The 19384-nt window shown below is 44.6% G+C and overlaps 1 protein-coding gene across 1 annotated transcript; it reads right to left on the bottom strand.

Annotated features, from left to right (window-relative positions):
* Nucleotides 1-597: 597 nt before the first annotated feature.
* On the bottom strand, nt 598-10214 carry dll4 (delta-like 4 (Drosophila)). The gene is made up of 11 exons (XM_076756788.1): nt 9741-10214; nt 9329-9589; nt 8902-8959; nt 7993-8256; nt 5962-6022; nt 4636-4766; nt 4245-4414; nt 3927-4146; nt 2749-3487; nt 2326-2434; nt 598-1861 (listed from the first exon to the last, which is right to left on the bottom strand). Exons 1-11 carry the CDS (start codon nt 9792-9794, stop codon nt 1856-1858), a joined length of 2073 nt encoding a protein of 690 aa, XP_076612903.1. The 5' UTR covers nt 9795-10214; the 3' UTR covers nt 598-1855.
* Nucleotides 10215-19384: the final 9170 nt, after the last annotated feature.

Below are 19384 nucleotides of genomic sequence, written 5' to 3'. Positions count from 1 at the left end.
TGGGGAGCCTGTAAGTGCTCGTGTGTTTTTTTATGGGAGGAGGTCTGTGCACTCTGCGTGTCATGCACACGGGGCGAGAGGCCTGGCATATGCTGCTGTTTTTATGGCACTACAGACTCACTCTGTGCTCCCCCCACGGCATCTGTTTGGTTGGCCGTGTGTGTGTGCGAGCATTATGAGAGGTGGGGTGGGGTGGGGCGCGTTCCCCTTTGCCCTGCGCCTGGCTTTGTTTCGCCATTTCCAGCTTGAGGGGGTGGTATCCGTGGAAACGGATTTGAATTTCAAGCCAATTTAGGGCCAGAGAGAGAACGAGGGGTGGGTGAGCGGGGCGGGAGCCAAAGGCGTTTCCAGGAATCACTCGAAGTAGTGATGCCACAGTCAGGGGGCTGTGTGTCTATCTGATGTCCCAACCAATAAATATGATGTGTGCGTGTGGGAGAGCAGCTGGAGTTCATATTCATAAACCTGCTCGCAATTTCAGAGGTCTAGCTGAGCACATACAGTCAATTGAGTACATGATGAAATTTTCTAAGCTTCAGCAATCTCCCCTTGACTGAAACCCAGAGCAGAAAAATGAATGCAAGACACACTGGGTCATCATTTGTACTCAATTTCATTATTCAAAAACAACCTCAAAAATAATTTCCTTTTCCAGGTACTGACATCAGATTAAACACAGTTTTCAAGGAAGTTTTATTCTTCAGAAGTTTGGTCCTTATAAATATGCATTATATACAAAATAATATTATAAAACATATAAAGAGCAGTGTGTCATATTTAAATTAAACTCTGGAAATAATCACTTTAAAAAATTACATTATTGGTTCTGTATTTTTGAAATTTATTATAGGCAGGCAGTGGTGTGACAGTCTTTTCTCCTTGTTTTGAGTCTCTTTGTTTTTCTCAGTTGGGCTGCATAAAAAAAAGATTTCTATGCAAACCTTTCCTTTCTCTTGGATCTTGCTGGCACGGCACTGACTATCGCGCTCCTGTGGTTTTCTCTTCGAATCCCTGTTGATTAAAAGGTATTTTCCCCGATTTATTTTTGTAGTGCAAATGATCCAAGAACAGACAAGGGCACAAATTTAGCATTCAAACCCCCTCTTTTAAGGCTTCTAGTGAATTTGGGCTGCATACAATCTTCACCATTGCATGGAAAAGTCCAACCAGTCATTTTCACGTGATTGACAGCTGAAGATTAGTTTCAGACATTCATAGCTCTCAGTGTTTGTGAGGTTGGATTGGGACGGTGGGTGAGTTCACTCGTCTCGACCCTGAGTCTTGCATAGCAGGCGGAGATGGCAGGAGTGAGTGTGAGGTGTGTGTGTGGGGGCAGGGGGGAGTTGAAGGGGTCAAATCTTAGGCACCTTTTTTATTGATTGGTTGGCTGTCAAAGTCATTATGATTATCACACAAGGCCGGGTCAGATACGAGGGGCAACGATCCACCTTCACCTCCTTCTACTGTCCAGGATGGCCGAGATTATAAATTAATATTTCACCGATGCTCTGTCAGTCTTCACACCTTGTGTAGTCAGTCTGTTCGCCAGTCCGTTTAACCATTGTCACATCTGAGAGAGGTCCTTCACTGTACATGTTTTGCATACAAACACTCGGTCAACATGAAGTTTCTCAGTTCTCTTCTTTTTTTTTTTTCTTTTCTTTTTTTTTTTCTTGTTGTTGTTTTGCAGAGCAGAGGTTTTCTGCCCTCTCCAGTTCTCAAGTGTTCCAGAGCAGCAGTGGACATCTTAAACAATCTCCAGTCTCTTCTCAGCATTTGTAAACAATCCAGAATATGATATTCTGCCTCGATTGTGTCTTTGTCCTCCTTCCCTCGCTTTCAGACCCCTCACAGTTTATACCTGCGGGCGAAAAGAAGCGAGAAAGAGATTGTAGTAGAGATACAACAAAATGAAACAACAGAATAATCCCAAAGTGTTTTCACAGCGCTTTTTGAACTATTACGGGTCGTGTGCTCCAGCATCAACATTGTATTTTCCTTGGACGTGAACATTTTTAAAAATTCCACGAAATGCCACAGCAGTAAAACATAGCACCTTCGAGACCAAGCCGAGCCAAACATGTGTGAGGAATCAGCACCAGATTGAACTTCAGGTCATCGCATGGCCAAGATAAAGAATAGCCAGTGTAATTTACAGAAAACAATAATGCAGCTGATTGGGCTTTCCCCGATTTACGTCCACGCACCAGAATACAGTCTCTACAAATAGCATCATCCCCGGTCGTGCACGCCGATGCAGCAGTGAGGGATGGCACGCCTGGGACGACATGATGCTGATGAAGATGTGATTTTGTTTTGGCTCACCTCAGTCGCTATGACGCATTCCCTCCGCTCCTCTGCTATAACAAATACCGACTGGTACATGGAGTCTCTTGAGGAACATATCGTTGATATCCTACACTCTGGCTTTTCACTGCGAACACAAATCACACTCTGTGTTAACACAAACGTGAAGCACATGGCAGAGCTGTGCATTAGGTACGCACACACACACACTGAGGCAAATGTCAAATACGTGTAAACTCTGTGTGCATGAAGGATGTATGGTTTGCAAGCTGGGTTCAAACGAGTGAATGGTGCGTGAGTGAGAGCACTTGTTAACAGTAATTGTATGAAGACAATAAATAGATGGAGATCTATGGAAATTTCCCTGTGCTGTGACACAGATTATCATCATATGTCTGCGTTATAGTTAAGCACGAGCAGTGTGAACATGGGTCCTCTTACCTGTACATTCGACTCAAGGGCATTTTGTCTTCTAAACATTTGTCATAAATAAGAGTTTTCTCCTCTTGTGACTTTTCATCCTTGAACTCCTTCGATTTCGAGTTGTAAGAGTCCAAGTGATAGTTTTTGTGGATAAAGTTCGATTTCTCTGAATCGCAGTCCACCTCCAGGCTGATTTTCTGGTTGGTGTTTTTCAGCTGGGACGCCGGGATCAGGTTGTCTCTCTGAACGTTGGACAAGTTGTTCATTGTCTCCGTGTCTCCCCTCTCTCTTTGGGCCTGCCTGTGGATGTGCCTCAAAGCCAAGCCCACCATGCACAACAGCACGAGCAGCGCCACCAGCCCCACGGCCAGAGAAACCGCCGCCCACTGGAAGCCATCTTGGATCTCTCCTTTGGTCACGGGAGAAGTGACGGCGGCGAAGAACTCGCAGCGAGGCCCGGTGAAACCTGATGTGCAGACGCAGGTTGCCGGGGGCTTGCCCGGCCCACCGCCCCCGGTGCAAAGACCCCCGTTGAGACAGGGGCGAAGGGAGCATTCATCCAAGATTCTGTCGCAGTTGCGTCCACCGTAGCCCGCAGGACAGACGCAGGTGTAGTCGTTGATGCGGTCTTGGCAGGTGCCGCCGTTGAGGCAGGGGTTTCCGGCGCACTCATTGATGTTGATTTCGCAGCGCTGGCCGGTAAATCCTGCTCGGCAGCTACACACCCGCATGCCACCGTGGATCAGACACAGACCACCTACGGAGGACGAGAGGAGGACGGTTAGCATCGACAACTGGCACATCAAGACATTTCAAAATCAGAGAGAACATGATCTCCGTAAACTCCATCACGAGGCCCCCTCAGTTCACACATCTCCATCAAACCACAGTGTGACCACAGAACTGTGTATTGTTCTCCCAACGCAAACCAATCCCAGAACCCTCAATGTTTACAAAAAGACAGAAATCGAGCTGCGCTGGATATTTGTCCCCTTTCATCAACAACCGCAGCGAGCTGTGGCCACATTTACAAGCTCCTGCTCTGAGCTGCCGAGTGTTTATACGGAGGACAATAGACACCAAGTTCCCACCAATTCCTGTTGTTCCTCACTGCTTCCAGTTGCAGGAATTTGAAGGGGGGAGAAAGAGCGAGGGGAAGTTCAGAAAGGGGGGCAAAGAGGGGAGGAAGACTGTACCATTAGCGCAGGGAAGCGACGTGCACTTGTCCACTCTCTTCTCGCAGTTGAGTCCGGTGTAGCCGCGGGGACACTCGCACATGTAGCTGCGGCCATTGTCCTTCTCCCAGCATTTGCCACTATGGAAACAGGGGGAGTCGGCGCACGTCAGCAGGCTGTGCTCACAGTGGGAACCCTCAAAACCTTGGGGACATGTGCACATGTAACCACTCTCCAAATTCTGGGGGAAATTGAAAAAGAAAGGCAGAAGTTAGTTGGACAGTCGAAACATAGAGCAGAAACACTGAGAACATAGAGATGTATCTGCTTCCAGCTTACTGTGCATATCCCTCCATTCCTGCAGGGGTTGCTGTCACACTCCTGCATCTCCAGCTCACAGTTGACCCCTGTGAAACCAGGCAGGCACGTACACGTGTAGCTGCCCTGTCCTGTGTTCATACAGGTGGCGCCATTCACACAGGGATGATGATGGGTGCAGAAGTTCAGATCTGGGGGAGAGAAGAGTGTTTGTTTACAGGGAGCCTGCAGAGGGAGAGGGGAAAAAAAAACCCATCTACCCCGGATGCGTACAGAGCTATGAATGGAACACTTCAGAGGAAACCTAATTTACTAATGCTTTCAAGTTAATTCAAATGAAAACAGTATGCAAGTAACACGAGAACATCTTTTAAAAAGGAACAGCAGCAGTGGTCCAAGTTGTGTGGTGTACCTTGGTCACATAATAGGCCTCCCCAGCCCTCCTGACAGTTACACTGCCACGGCAGCTGGCAGGTACCGTGCTTACAGGCCGGGTACTTCTTACACTCGTCGCAGAACGTGCCTTGCCAGCCATCTCTGCATCTACAAAACGACAAAACAGGTTCTTTGATTAGTCACTCATTCCTCGCCATGAATAACATATCCGATTCTGTGATACTTGAGTTTTATTTGATTTCAGTTTTATCAAACGTGCAATCAGCCGCCTTCGAGAGCGGACCTCTGTGCTTTACAGCCCCGCCATGGATAAACTGGTGGTTACATTATGAAATCAGTCATCAATCATGTAACAAGACATTAATAACTGCGCCACAGTTGGATGCACTCATTAAACGCTCATTTAAATCCATCGCTGAAAATCGAGACATTAAAAACTATTTTTTTTTCCTCAAGAGGCAAAGTGACATCATGCGTCAGCACCGGTAACCTTATTACGTCATTACACATCAGTTATGACATATGATGAAAGCATTGACTGCCTTGCAAAGCAGAAACTTTAGGACAACCAGATGTTGGGGATCAAACAATCATGGAGGCATGCAGAGTGTATGAAGGATGAAAAATGATTATGTATTAATACAAAGGTGAAATATTACTTTAAAGATTTCTGTCAGCCAGCCAACAGTCAAAGTCATTTTTTTCTGCTTGTTTCCCATGAAGATCTATTTCTCAACCCCGTCGAACCATGAGAATGTGGGACTTAAGATGTGCTTTTAAGGTTCCAGCATTTTTCGCTGAGCGAGCAGAGGCATGGGCGCAGCACGACGGTGTTGGGTGTCTGAAGGGTTTAACCTCAATTTGGGTCCGTTTTAGCGGTGGGAATGATGGATTTGTGTCTAAAAAGAGGGCAACGTAGGATTCAGGAGGAATTTCTCACAGCGAGTGCATGTGTGCGTGTGAATTATCCTCTCTGGTGAGTGAGTGAGCGAGACAGGGCAGTGACAAGAAAGGAACATGGGAAGCGGAGAAGTCAGCGAGTGACGCAGGGAGACGAGAGAGGGAATAGACCCAGATATTGTTGATTTAGTGAACGTCTTTTAATAAATGCTGCAGAGGCAAGAATAGCGCGTGTGAATCTTCAAAGGATGACACATCCCGCTGTGCTTCGATGTATACAAACAGAATTTGTGGAGGACAGAGTTGCTGATGTTAATATGACATTGTACTTGAAAATGAAGATGGATTTTAGAGCAACCAAAGCTCTCCACACACCGTTCCCATAAGTGTTCCTTCCTACAGCCAACACCTATTTCAACACTTCATAATTATTAATACTTACACACACTCGCCAGGTTTGGAGCAGTTTCCGTTCCTCTCGCTGCAGCCCTCCAGACAGATAGCTACAGCAAAGACAAAAAAAAACAGGCAGTGTGAGGCTCCAATCTGGTTGTTTCATCATAACTGTACCTTGGTAACGCATTAAATATTGATTGATTTTATTTATGGATGATCAGACATGGAAAAAAAATCATGACAAATCCTGTTAAAATAACACTGTGGGAGCCCTCACACTCCACCACAACCATGTTGAAGTACACGAGGCCTCCAATCTGTCTCAACTTTCCTTAAAGCCTCCATTTGATCTAAACCTGTCCGCCACACCTCCAGCTGCCGCGGGGGACATCGGTGGAGGGTTTGTTTGTCCTGTTTTAAGCGCACCGGTCTTCCATGACACTGATTCGCGGGGCAGCATATCAGGCGACTGACGGTAAGCGGCCGGTTTAGTCCAGAACAGATGCTTGCTCTCAATAGCAGACAGCTGTCACTATTGTTGTTTGTGGTCTGCCAGAACCATATTTGCAGCTGCTACAACCGCGCGCTCAACAATGGAAGGGACTAAACATCGATGGCGCGTGGCGGATAATAATGCCGCGATTAACCTTGGCGCGTGCAGCCGGCCGGGCTCCTCCTATCAATGCCCGCGCGCCCCCACCCCTACCTCCCAGCCTGCGGATTAAGTTACCGGGCACGCGCGGCACAATACTTTATGAAGGTACATGAAGTATTTTTTTTTTCTTTCTTCTTTTTTTAATAAACGCAAAATCAGAGATTTACGCTGAGAGTGACTTCCTGTACACCGAAATTGTAACAAAACGCCAGGTAAATGCACACCTGTGTAAATGACCTGTGAGTCAATTAGGTCTTATAGCTCATAGCTCAAAGATAGCTATTTGTTTTGAGTTTAATTAGGATGATTTTAGGGACTCCTGCTTATGTTCCGTGCGTGTTTCTGCTTTATTGTGCTTAAAAACTGTGTTTCTTCAACCCCCTTAAGTGTCTAGGCCCAAATGAGCAGGCCTGTTTAAACTGATGTATGGGAGTGTGTGAGAGCGGAGAAATTATAGTGTCTGAAAGATGTCTAATCTATCTTTCTCATGTATATTTTCTGTAGTCACCCACGATTGATGTGTCTGTAATTGCAACACGTGAGCCCATCTGGTTAGAATTTGGCGCCACAGTCAAAATAGCACATGCCAATTTCTCTTTCACCACCGAGTGACATGGATGACAGATCCGCTGTCACCCATGTGGTCACATATCCAGCACATGGTAACTATTACTCTCACGGTGCCTCCTTCCAATCTACTCTTTGATTAATTTGTTTTGGTGAAAAGGGCCCTTGGTATTGTGGAGCCAAATGGCATCGGGCCTCCTCATAGGCCCATTCAGAGCTTTCCAAAACAGAGTGTTGGTCTATGATTTGGCCAAGTGGCTTTGCACAAGTATAATGTGCCTGTTGTCATGCTAAGCCGTCCGTCCCTCAACCCATATTCATGAGTGTTCGCAAAACCACAAACAATTACACATCAGAATTATACGATTACAGATTATATGAGGCAAATGCCCCTGAAATATGCATTCTACACCAAAATTGCCTACCAGGCTTGCCAGATATCATTACATCATGCCTTGTTATAGTACTCAACATTGTGTGGCCATAAAATGACGACCTATGGGTAATCTTACAACTTAATAGCTATTCATATCTTGTGCATGCTCACAAATCTTTTGTATCTCGACAGGACCGACACCATAATGATGAAGGGCGAAGGACCATGAGACGGCCTCTCAGGAGTCACAACTCTTTAAAGGTAAGGACTGTCCACCCAATCCTGCAAAGTGTTCCCATCCTGCCAAGCTATAAGTCATTTGCAAACATCTGGATGAGCCTCTCATGTTCTAAAAACAAAACAAAACTCCACTGTGAAGTGACAGATGTGCTGAAAGAGAACAAGACCGCACCGCTGATACACAGCACAACAGCAAAGTGTGAACAGGCCTGACAGAAGAAGTTTAGCTGATGGCTTACGTTCTTCGCAGTATTTCCCCTTCCAGCCGGGCAGACAGGATAACTGGCCGTCACGATTGCAGGTGTAGTGGCCGAATCGGTCGTCCCTGGGCGTGCATTTTTTGGAACAACTTTCTCCATAGTAGCTTTCGTTGCAGATGAACCGGTAAGAATATCTTAGCTCTGTCTGTTTTACAGTCTGCATGTCCTGAGACCAGTCAGTGCCTACACCCAGCTGCCTTTGGATGGCAAAAAAGCTAATCAAAAAGTCTGGGTTGTTGGTATCTGAAAGAGAAAAAAGAGAAGGAAGAGGAAGTCAGAATTAAGGGAGGATATCTAGGCTTGGTTATGTTCTGGGATGATTATGGTTTCATGTCAAGAACTGCATCATAAATGGCTTGTGGGTTCAAAAGTCATTCACTTTCGCTTTAATAATCTGCCCAGCACCAAGCTGCATCCCTTATCAAATCCCATACAGCTTAGATGAAAGATAAACTCAGGTTGAAATTTCCTCTTTCTTTCCGTCAGCAAAAACATTCCCAGGCCCAGTCCCCTCTTCCAAAGGGCGGAACAGAGTAAGGTGTAAAATACAGGAAGATGTAGTCAGGGGTTTTTGGCAGGCACTGTGTATTCTCACCAAAGCCCACAGCTCTTTCCCACGCCAAAAATAAACCAGAGGAAGTTCAATTGTATTGGGTATAAGAATGAAAAAGGTGTTCTGAAGTTCATAACAAAGGATTGAATAGCCGTGAAAATGTGTGAAATCGTGAACAATTAACAAGAGGTGCAGAGGAACATGTTGAGTGACTGAGCTGTAGTTTAATAGCTTCATTTTTGCTGTTTTTTTGTGTGCAAAATGGGGAAAGTAGAGCCTCATGTGTTAACTGCACAGACAGAGCTCCCTCCTGTGGTAACAAATGCTGCACTTACCTACAGGTAGATTTCCATAAGGTGAATGCCAGGCCTCAATTATTAATGAAAATGACCCCTGAGGAGAAAACACATGCAGTTAATTAACTGGACTATTATTTTTCACAGAGCTCATAATTTAGATGGAAATCTGGCATGGTTCTTTCTACTATTGTGTTTGACAAGCTGCTGATTGTTGCAGGGAGCTATTTCAATTTGCATGAGGAAGAAATATGTCACATTTCACTGGCATGGCCTTCTGGATTTTGAAATGAACGACGTCGTAGCGCTCCAATCTGTTAGTCGACTCAGTGTTACCTAATGATATGGATTAGATGAGCCGACCAATAACCGGTGCGCTCCCAAAAATGCACAGCAGCTCCCTGAAACAACAGAATAGCCCTCGCTGTAATAAAACAAAGTGGGCGCACTGCTCCACGGCTCTTACCGGCCACCCGAAGTTGAACGGTATCTGAATGGGTCTGGGTAAAGTGCCACTGTCCTTGGCGCTGAAAGAGTTTGTCCCAAGCACTGCTGTCATTGTACTTCCAAAGATGCAGTCACCTGGCGAGACCACAGCCTGATAGTTCTTCAAGCAAATTCTGAAATAAGTCCTGCAGTTGGGTTTGCACGCGTTCCCGTTTGCCAGCAACCCTTTGTGGTTTTTAAATTCGTGAAGATCGAGCTCAAAAACACCGGATCCAAATACCTAAAAGAGAAGGAGATATGATTTAGGAACACGTCGGTGCGGATACATAGCTTATCTTTTTTCAAAAAAAGAGAAAAAAGAGAGAAACAAGTGGCTCTCCATCTGTCGAGGTCCCAGGACCACCGGGGAGATGCATTATCCTCCTTCATACCTGTGATATCAACGTGGTGCTGAATGCGATGGTAAAGGTGAACCAGGCTGCCATCCTTCTCGCTTCTCCAGGGCAGCCGCGTCACCAGCTAATGAAGCAGCAAAACCTTCCTATTCCAAAGTATTTACACCAAGGTAAACAAATGGAAGAACAGTGAAAAAAAAAGAAAAGAAAAATATATCTAAAATGTAAATCCTTCTTCACTCCCAGGGAGTTCTCCCGTAGCTCCGCGTTGGCGTGCGTCAAAAGCGTCCAGAGAAAGCGTTTCCAATCTCCAAGTTATCCAAAGGTGAGGGAAGACCAATATCCACAGCCGTGCTTCTGTGTATCTGTCAGCCGGCGTCCCCTCCTCGCACGGTACTGTACTCCACAATGGTCACTCCGCGGCGTGTGCGCGGCTCGGAGCTTGTTTTGGTGCTGATCTCGGTGCGTCAGTGCGCCACGGACTCATCACTCGTCTTATTACTCGTGAATGAACCGTAGTGTGTCCCCTCCCAGATATATAGACTTGCACTGCGCTGCTCATTACATAAACTGTCAATCACTCCTCTGACACCGCCCACTCTACATATTCAACCCCCTTCCCTTCCAACCCAACAACAATTATCCAGATTTAATACCCACTGGCACTGTGCGGACTGACCACCATGGATACTGGGCGATTATTAACAAGCCCGAACATCTGTTGACTTATTTTTAGCGCACAATACGCCGGACGCACATTTACACATTGTGGACAGTGAGTAAGGGCAACGAAGGGGAACCGAAACTTCCAGAATAGAAAGCAGGAATTCAATTACTCCTCGCACCCGTTTGCCCTCGGTTCCACTCAATTGCACGCCTAATTAGCCTTCAGTGCAGCGTCGGAGCCGTTTTCAGGGCCCTCTCTCTGTGGGGTCATACGTGTCTCTCCCTCGGGCCGTATCACAAATAGTGAGACTAGAAATAGTATCAAAAGAAAAAAAAAAGTATTTGTTTTTAAGCGCTGTTGACGTTGAAATTAATTTTCTTAGCTATTGCCTTTTTTCATACAGGGGCAAAACAGACCTACAGCTTATGACTAATACAATATGCAGAGCAAATGTCCTAAAGTACCAGAATGAACCCACAAAACATAAATTTTGACCTCAATGTCGAATTCTGAACACTAATAAAGATACACATGGTTTCCTTTTACGCACAGGCCAGCAGGCCTTGAGCTTTTTTCTTTTTTCTTTTTTTTTCTAGCATGTTATTTTGGGTGTGTTGCATCTTGTTGGTGGCGTGTGCCCCTTCATGCCCACCCGTGCGTTTTACGGTTTAGTGGCAGCGTGCCTCCTATTGTTGCGACGCGTGTCCCTCTCTCGCCCTCATGCGGGTGTAATGTGCGGGACGGAAGACATAGCTATTCAGCTGTATGCAAATTAACTCTCTCTCTCTCTCTCTCTCTCTCTCTCTCTCTCTCTCTCTCTCTCTCTCTCTCTCACACACACACACACACAGTCCACTGCGTCCGTAAAATTGTATTATTCTCCCCCGTAGCCTTTTAAAAGCTAATAGGAATGACACCGGGCCGCGCGCAGCGGGGTTCGAGGACTGAGATAAAAGACTGACAGTTTCTCCCTGTCTGTATCAGTCTGACTAATAAGTTTACACACTCTTAAATACTGAGGGATGCTCTTCAAGCTAAACTGCACAGAATGATTAAATAAATGAGCCCCTCTGCACCCTCTTAAATGAATTAATCCCATGCCACTCACAAATGAATGCAAGGTGGAGCAGTCCAAAATGAAACGGTTCCTAAAAAGAATTAAAGGGGAAATTCAATGTAATTAAATTAAATTAAATGACATACATCTTGTGCGCAAAGGGTTTGAATTGTATGGAAATCTGACGAATAATCGCTCTTCCTCAGCGTTTTTCCCCACATCCATGGCTTGTTTTTGCTCATCTGATTGGTTGTATTTGTTATTCGATCGCCCGTGTCTCTCTCGTTTACCATCTGGTGGGAGACTGGCAGCCCGACGCACCGTTTTGTATCGTCTGTTCGCGGAGGGGACAAGCCAATTTTCTCCAACCTGTTCATCTAAATTCTGTTTGGCATCGGTCGTGCGTTTGTGGAGAAGGACTACAGTAATCCCTGTAATAACATGCAGAAGGATGTGTTATTTCCCATGTTGTAAGAAGCTGGAAATATCATGCAGCAACACGATTTGTCCACAGTTATTCCACATGAAGAGGATACAGTACCACAACACTGAATAATGCTGTAGTTTCTGTTAGTGTTATGAACTGTGCAATTGTGCATCAAAATTTTCATGTTAATCACGTTTAAAAAGGATCATTCAAAGATATAAAAACCTATTCTAGTGAACTCTAAGAGAGAGAACAGACTGCCATTCATTTCAGCCAATTGCTATTGTGTCTGATTAATTTGTGGTTTGAATTTTGATAACTAAGTTTTAACAGACATGCAAACTCTCCCACTTTCTCTCCTCACAGCATGTATTATCCATAAATTCATGCACAAAAAAAAAAAAAAAGATTGAACTCTCCATGATCTCTGAATGTTTGCGTTTCATCTGTTGTTTTCATACGGTAGCTGTGCACTGCTGAGAGTGAAAATGGAAAGCATCTATATTTATTCAGTGTTTATGTGGGGCAGACACAGCGGGTTGGTTGAATGCTTGTCATATTGACACACCTGTTGTGTCTCCAATGGGCCCACAGAGACACAATGGCGTGGGCTCGCCGGGGCTGTGTGCCATGCGGCTCCTCTCTGTGTCTACACGTCCTCGGCGGCTAAGTCGGTCACTTGTTGACTTTCCAGTGTTGGTGATTCTTTGTGATTTCAGCAAAGGAAATCTCAGGCTGAAAGCAGAATCTTCGGATGTTGGTTAAGTGCAGTCAGGTTTTCCTAAACAGCTGAAAACAGGCTGCCTGTGTGCTGAACAGTGACATTATTCATCTACACTTTACCTGTTTGTTTTTTGTCCTGGGTGGGTGAATTGAGTTGTGATTTCAGGTTTGCCCTCATGATTGCACCGTCTGTGCTGCCAGTAATGGTTTCTAATGGTGAATATTACCCAGCTTATCTCTTTTTATAGCTGTATGTCTCCAGTCCAGCTACCATGGAACTGCTGTAAAAAAGGGTGACAATTGCAGTTTATTGCAGGTTTAACAGGTGAGCACAGCTGATAACACAAAACTCTCTTCACCATGAGGAGTAGTGAATGACATGTGAGCCGTATGTTCTTTTCCACACAGCTGGAACAAACCATCCGTGCCGGCTATACTTTATCATAACGCTGTCAGATGGCCTCTGCTTTTATTGTGCTGTTTGCACCAGACACACATCTCACATTTTAATTTAACTTAACAGCCTCTTTGTTTTTAGAGAACTGTGTGCTTTGTGAAACTCAGTTTGAATAATCGGAGGAAAAATCAAAAGCAAGCAAAGTCTAAAGCAAAGGTTTTGCACTCTTTAAAACATGCTGCATGCTGTTCAGTCACCACCATTTCCACTGGAGGAGCTGAGGGAGAGCTGAGCTGCTGTCAACAGATGCTTTCTGTGGTTTTATTTATAACATGCCTCGCTGAAAAAGCATTGTATTATTACACCAAATGCCAGGCAGCAACTGGAGCCGACAACAAACCAACTGCTCTGGTGCCGCTCATACCGATGCTGTTTGGACCCATTCGCTAAAACCACGAGCTGGGACCCTGCATGTATTAAGATGTCGCTTCAAAGCCCTCTGCTTTCCAGCAACGCAGCAGGGTCTGACTGAGCAGACCTCAGTTCATACTCAAGCCTTCCTCTGAGAGCTTTGATGCATGAGCTCGTGTGTGGGTGTCACAGAAGATGAAGGCAGCATCTCGTCTCACGTCTCCTCTGCTTCCCCCTTCGCCTCCTTCCCTCCAGAGGGGAAAAACTGTGGGTTTGCAGGTCCACTTCAGATTGTTCCGCCTGCCAGATGCATGCCTTCCCGGTTGTTTGTGGATTCGAGGGACGCTGCTGAGAATGCCGAAGTTCCTGTTCTCACCATTCTGGCCAGCTCTCGTGAATAAACCGTGATCTTCTGACAAGGAAGCATAAACAGGTTGATTGGCGAGAGAGCGGACAGGAGAATATCTATTGTTGTGGATGGAATGTGGAGAATGCTGCTGTATTAAATATGAAGCAAGAATGTTGCCATGACGTCAGCCGCTCCTTTTATCACCATCATCATCACCATTTTTAGCTGGTTATGAGTCACCCGAAAAAGAGGGGTGAACTCTGGCGTTCATCTGGACACATCTGTAATGAACTTGAAATGAAAAACAAACTTTTAGACAAATGTTGTTTCTCATTTGGCAAAATGCTGTTTCCAAGCCAAGTCAGTAAGTCAAAATCACAAATCAGTCCCAACCCAAGAAGAAAGTCTGCTGTGATCAGATAACACATGGATTCAATTAAAAGCTTTATAGTTTTTACATGTCTTAACTGCAGATGTGACTTGGAGGCCTGTTGTGGAAAAAGCGCAGCAGGTGAAGTAGATTTAGTCTTCACATCGTGGTAATATGACAGCAGATTGACTTGGCGCTATATTCTACATGTCTGTGCGGTCGGACATATTTATCTGATCCCGTTAAGCTGGTTGGAGGAACACCTGTTATATTGATCAGGAGGCCCCGGCGATATTTGCTCTCCTTAATGCAGCTTATGTTTGAAGTACAGCTGGGCTTTATCGTAAAAGTATTATAAATCTTGATTTAAGTGAAGGGAGGCCAATATGTTGCAGCAGATTGACAGTGACGTGGGCAGTAAGACCAGAGGAGGAAAGTAGATTTATGAGCCGCTCTTCGGAGGCACAGGTTCAGTTCCCGGGTCCCCCTGAGCCGCACCTGAAAGAGCTCCCTTGAGGAAGTCACTGGCGACCCACATAAAAGAAAGTGAGAGAAAATCAGCCGTCAGATTGGAGTCTCTCTGGAGTTCTCATTTGTTCCAGCTGGAGGTGAAGGAAATGACCTGCAGAGGTCGAGTAGTTCGGGTTCGTTGGTCTCTTTGATGAAAGCCAAATGAACGTGGAGACATTGCTAAGTGCTCTTAAAGCCGAAGTCCTTCATGTTGTATTTGATGGGATAAAAACGTTTCTAGTTTTCTCTTATTGGGACCAAACAGAATGAAAATTCCAGAAACTGAAATATACTGTAGATAATTCACGAATTAGTGTTTTAATACAGATTCACAGGTTAGCATGACCGGTCACATGTGCAAAACAAGGAACCATTCTCAAGTTCATCAGCTCCTTATTGACAGTTGAACTTCACAGGAGCATAGTGCCCCATCAATCTCATCTGTCTGCCTTGATAATGTTCTCCCTCATGCTCTGTTTTGGAACTTTCTTTTCCTTTCTCTGACTTTTTGCTGTTTACTACAAACAGCGATGCACCAGCACTGACCTGGCCTTTTGACGAGTACACTGGCAACATGAACCAACAGGGCTGTTTAGCCGTCCCGTAAACTCCAGGGAAGGTGCCGTCGTAGTCGTCATCAAAACTCACCTTTTCCTAGAACATCGTGGTCTGGAGGGCGGGGTTGAGGTACACGTGGCTTTTTTTTTTACGTAGTCTTGTAGCTTGGTACTGCAAAGCACCAAAAGAGTTAGGCCAGAAGTAAAGTTGTCTTAGTTGTCAGGCTATAAATAATGGATTGGGTTTGAGTGTAACTGAAGAGGGGCTTTGCAGAATTCACTCAGCCCACTTTTAGTGGAAATCAACCCAACCACAAAGCACTCATGATTGTAGTGAATTGTAAAATGACTATCCCATTTTTAGGGATTTGAATAAAACTTTTGATTGCATTTGACATAGAAAATATAGGGCTGTTCTGGAAATTGGTCAAAGTGCGCAGACGGTTTGGGAATAGCCCTCGTAAAAGGACGCAGCATGCTGGTAAATGAATGACATTTAGGTGGGATTGTATTATGGCACCCAGGTGGAAATGGTTCAGGAGTCAGACACATGCACATGCTGTGATCACTGACTTATCTCAAAGTATGTAGATCGCATACATTTGCTGCCTTCTCCACACTTTAACTCTTGTAGCCATGGAAACACAGGCTATATAGGCTAAATTTAGTGACAGCAGCTCCTGAAGTTGATAAAAGCACAGAATATCATTCAGAACCGTCATCACTCGTTCAGATAAGTGGAGGGACTCACACCACTTGCTGATAATTAATGCTCAGGCTGAATTTAGGAGCACGTCATCTACGCAGGATCAAGGGCACAGAGTAGTGTAGTGATGATGTTCATGTAGTGAATGAAAAATAACAGCTGATATCAAACTCATGCACCGTTACTCCTCATTTTCTGTTTTTAATATAAGAAAACAAACAATTCTGCAGTGATCTGTCTCTTTTTTTGAACACACCTCAATCAAATCCATGCTTTTATTTACCTCCTTATTTTATCTTAAATGGGTAGTTCTTCAAGACTTCATATATCAGTCATTTAAAAATCAAATCAAACCGCCCATAAGATGAGCAGCGAGTGAGAGAATCCAATACACAAATCCCTCCTCGGGCATAAACGTCCCAGCGGATTGGTGCCACAAATGCGAGTGTTTAGGAGTGAGAGTGAAGTGGGTGTACACAGTCTCTCCAAAGCCTTAACCACAATGAGATTAGTGTCAGTCGGCAGCATTAATCCCAATAGTCTCCCAGCAGCAGCAGCAGCACCAAGCTGGCCCACCGTTAGCCGAGGAAAACACCACGGGGAGAATGAAGGGAGTGGGCTGGAGCGACTTAACCAAATAATGGATTAATCAGATACAGTGAGAGGAGGAGACATCTTTTTGCATAATATCTAAAGCAAAACAAATGCTGGGGATGTCAGCGATACAATGATGTCAGATGGGGCAGGCTGAGAGGTATCACGGAGGAAGGCTTTGGTAAAATGCTGCTTTTTAATGAGGAGCCAGTTTTAAAGGGTGTGACCCTGAAATAAGCTTAACAAATCCCGTTGACGAGAACACGGTGAACATCCCGAAATAATTGTTTGAGACGTGTGTCTGATCTGTGCTCTCTTTTTAGATATTATACGTGATGGTCTTTTTCTTGTGTGTCTGTTTTTTCTTCCACATCCTGCAACGATGAGTCACTTCATTGATGATTCAATTGATAGAAAAGTAATCAGCAACCACTTTGATAATCAGTTTACCCATTTCAGTCATTTTCATGCAAAAAATGACTGATTTCAGCTTCTTGAATGTGACAATTTGCTGCTTTTCTTTGTCACATCTGACAGGAAACATGAATATCTTTGGGTTTGGGAGTGTTGGTTGGGTAAAGCAAGCTTTTGATTGCATCTTCTTGAGCTGTGGGAAATGCTAATACACAGTTTTCACTATTTTATCACATTTTGTAGGCGAAACAAAACATTTAAGCTATTAATCAAGAAAAGGATCGACACACTAATCAGAAATGAAAATGACTGTTAGTTGCGGCCCTAGTGGCGTCTACTAGCCCCCTTTTTAGCCCCTTTTAACACTAATCACTGTTCAATACTTAATATTCATTTGCTGAAGACGACCATAAGATAAGGTTGAAAGCTCTGAAAAGCTAGTAAGTGCAAGCTTGAGGTTAGGTTATTTTGCCACACATACTGTTCCCAAACACCAAGAATGTTCAACTATATTAATACTATATGTTATTATTGGAGCGCTGTGGGACCACATGCATATATGAAAAGTGTTTTTTAGCCAGTGCTGGTGACCTCAGAAACACACCATCTGTTTTTGCACAGATTAAACCTGTTCTGCTCTTTTGGCAAAGCAGTAAGTCTTTTGCAAAAAGTCTCTTCTACCCACTGATTCCCCACCAGAGACATCCCCAGGCTCCCGTCCCCTCCCTTCCCCTCCGACGTTGGTACGATCCAAAAGCCCGGCGGTTTGTTTGCTTGGGAAAGGAGAATATCCTCTGAGGTCAAGTCAAACAGGATGTGCTAGAGTGTGGTCCGTCTCTCCTATTGGCTCTTTGTAATAACGCTCTCAGTGGGGCTAACGCACACACACACAAACACGTATGAACACGTGCGCGTGTTCATACGTGTTTGTGTGTGTGTGCGTTTGCACATACGCGTCTGAAATGCCATACCCCACAACCACATGCTCAGTTTTGTGAAATGCCTATCTGACAGCCTATCCAGTTGTATTTACCTTAAAAGAGGAGTTTGTGATTAAAGCAGCGTGCTCGGGCCAGGCTTGTTTGAATAAGACGTTGCGTTGGGGAAAATGTCAAACACTAAAACTAATAAACACAAACTGCTGCAGATGAAGACACCACTTAGCAAGAGCAAGAGCGGGACAGTGCAATCAGAGGAATCGCTGCATCAGCAACTGGTCATGGCTTACTTGAAGTCAGAGGGTTTTTTTTTTGCTTCTGACCCCCAGAGTTAATCAGCAGTCCTGGAAATGTTTGTTAACTCCAGGGTATCTAAGCAAACATGAGTTTTAGTTATTTTTTAAAGCATCCCCTGAACTGTAATTTCCAAAACCCCGAAATTCTTTCGCCCACTTCAGGCTCAATGCCAATTGTGTAGGAGAGAGTACAAGCAAATTAAAATTGTTGTTTATTTTTGGCAACATTGTGGTCTGTAGTTTTTGTCAAACAACTGCACAATAGACAAGTTTTGCATATGAAGCACTTTTTCATGAGGGATTATCCGCATCAGTGTGCTTTTAGTAATGTCTACTGTTTGCCATATGATATTAAAATGTTTCAGTAATACTGCGGTGAAACAAAAGACCGCAGAAAGAAACCTTATCCTTAATCTCACGAGCTAAAAGTGAAGTTTATACTACTCAGGAATGCAATGGAAGTGCATCACTCTGTCTTCTCAAAATGCAATCCACATTGTTTGAGTCATATTGATTTGGAAATGCAAAGCGAAACATCTCGCCAGGGGCCATATTATGCAGCTCTGCGGGGCAGCGGTGGGATGTATTGTCAAATTCGATCAGTGGCCACATAAACAAACAAGTGTATAAAGTAAATGAACGATTAGGCAGACATGAGAACAAACAGGAGGAGACCAATCTGGAGTCCTCATAACGAGTTTAATTACCCTGATGTTATGTTGTGTTTACATGCACACACAAATGGGTCTGACAAGGGTTGAGATGTTTATGGATGTTAACACCAATCTGACACGTTCCCTTTAGACAGATCTCAGTACAGTCATCATGGAAACTGACCTACTGTGGGCCTGAAAACCACCGACCGATCAGGTCATGTCTGCACGTCTTAGTGTGAATAATGAGGACGTGCATCTTCATCGCGTTTTTCCTCAATCAGGAAAATAAATGAGCATCATTAACGGGAGGTGACTGTAAAAGTGCACCCTGTTAAATGGTAACTATGTATGCACGATACTCCAGAAACAATACTGTTATCTACCCGGTGCTTGTCTTGTGCGGCAGTCAGCCTGGAGCCTCGAACAGGCAGCTTCTGAAGGCAAAATAGTGGTCACGTGGTGCCCACCACTGCATCGTCTGTGACATATGAGACAGCGTTTGGTTTACAGCAGTCTGATCGCACACACGCATTGATGCAATTGATTACATAGTGGGAAAAATGCTGCAGTTTTATAACCGAACTACAGCAGGCTTCTTAACGTTTCAG

This window comes from Chaetodon auriga, chromosome 18, assembly GCF_051107435.1.
Source record: "Chaetodon auriga isolate fChaAug3 chromosome 18, fChaAug3.hap1, whole genome shotgun sequence".
In the NCBI taxonomy this organism is placed as follows: Eukaryota; Metazoa; Chordata; class Actinopteri; order Chaetodontiformes; family Chaetodontidae; genus Chaetodon; species Chaetodon auriga.
The sequence above is the reverse complement of the archived record's forward strand: the minus strand, read 5'-3'. Positions and strand labels throughout refer to the sequence as shown.

Excerpts from the sequence above, each read along its gene's own strand:
- dll4 (XM_076756788.1), bottom strand. The coding sequence starts at position 9,794 with ATGGCAGCCTGGTTCACCTTTACCATCGCATTCAGCACCACGTTGATA. Across the intron at positions 8,960-9,328 it reads CGTTCAACTTCGGGTGGCCG|GGGTCATTTTCATTAATAAT; the intron begins GTAAGAGCCGTG and ends TTTTCTCCTCAG. Across the intron at positions 8,257-8,901 it reads TTATGGAAATCTACCTGTAG|ATACCAACAACCCAGACTTT; the intron begins GTAAGTGCAGCA and ends TTTCTCTTTCAG.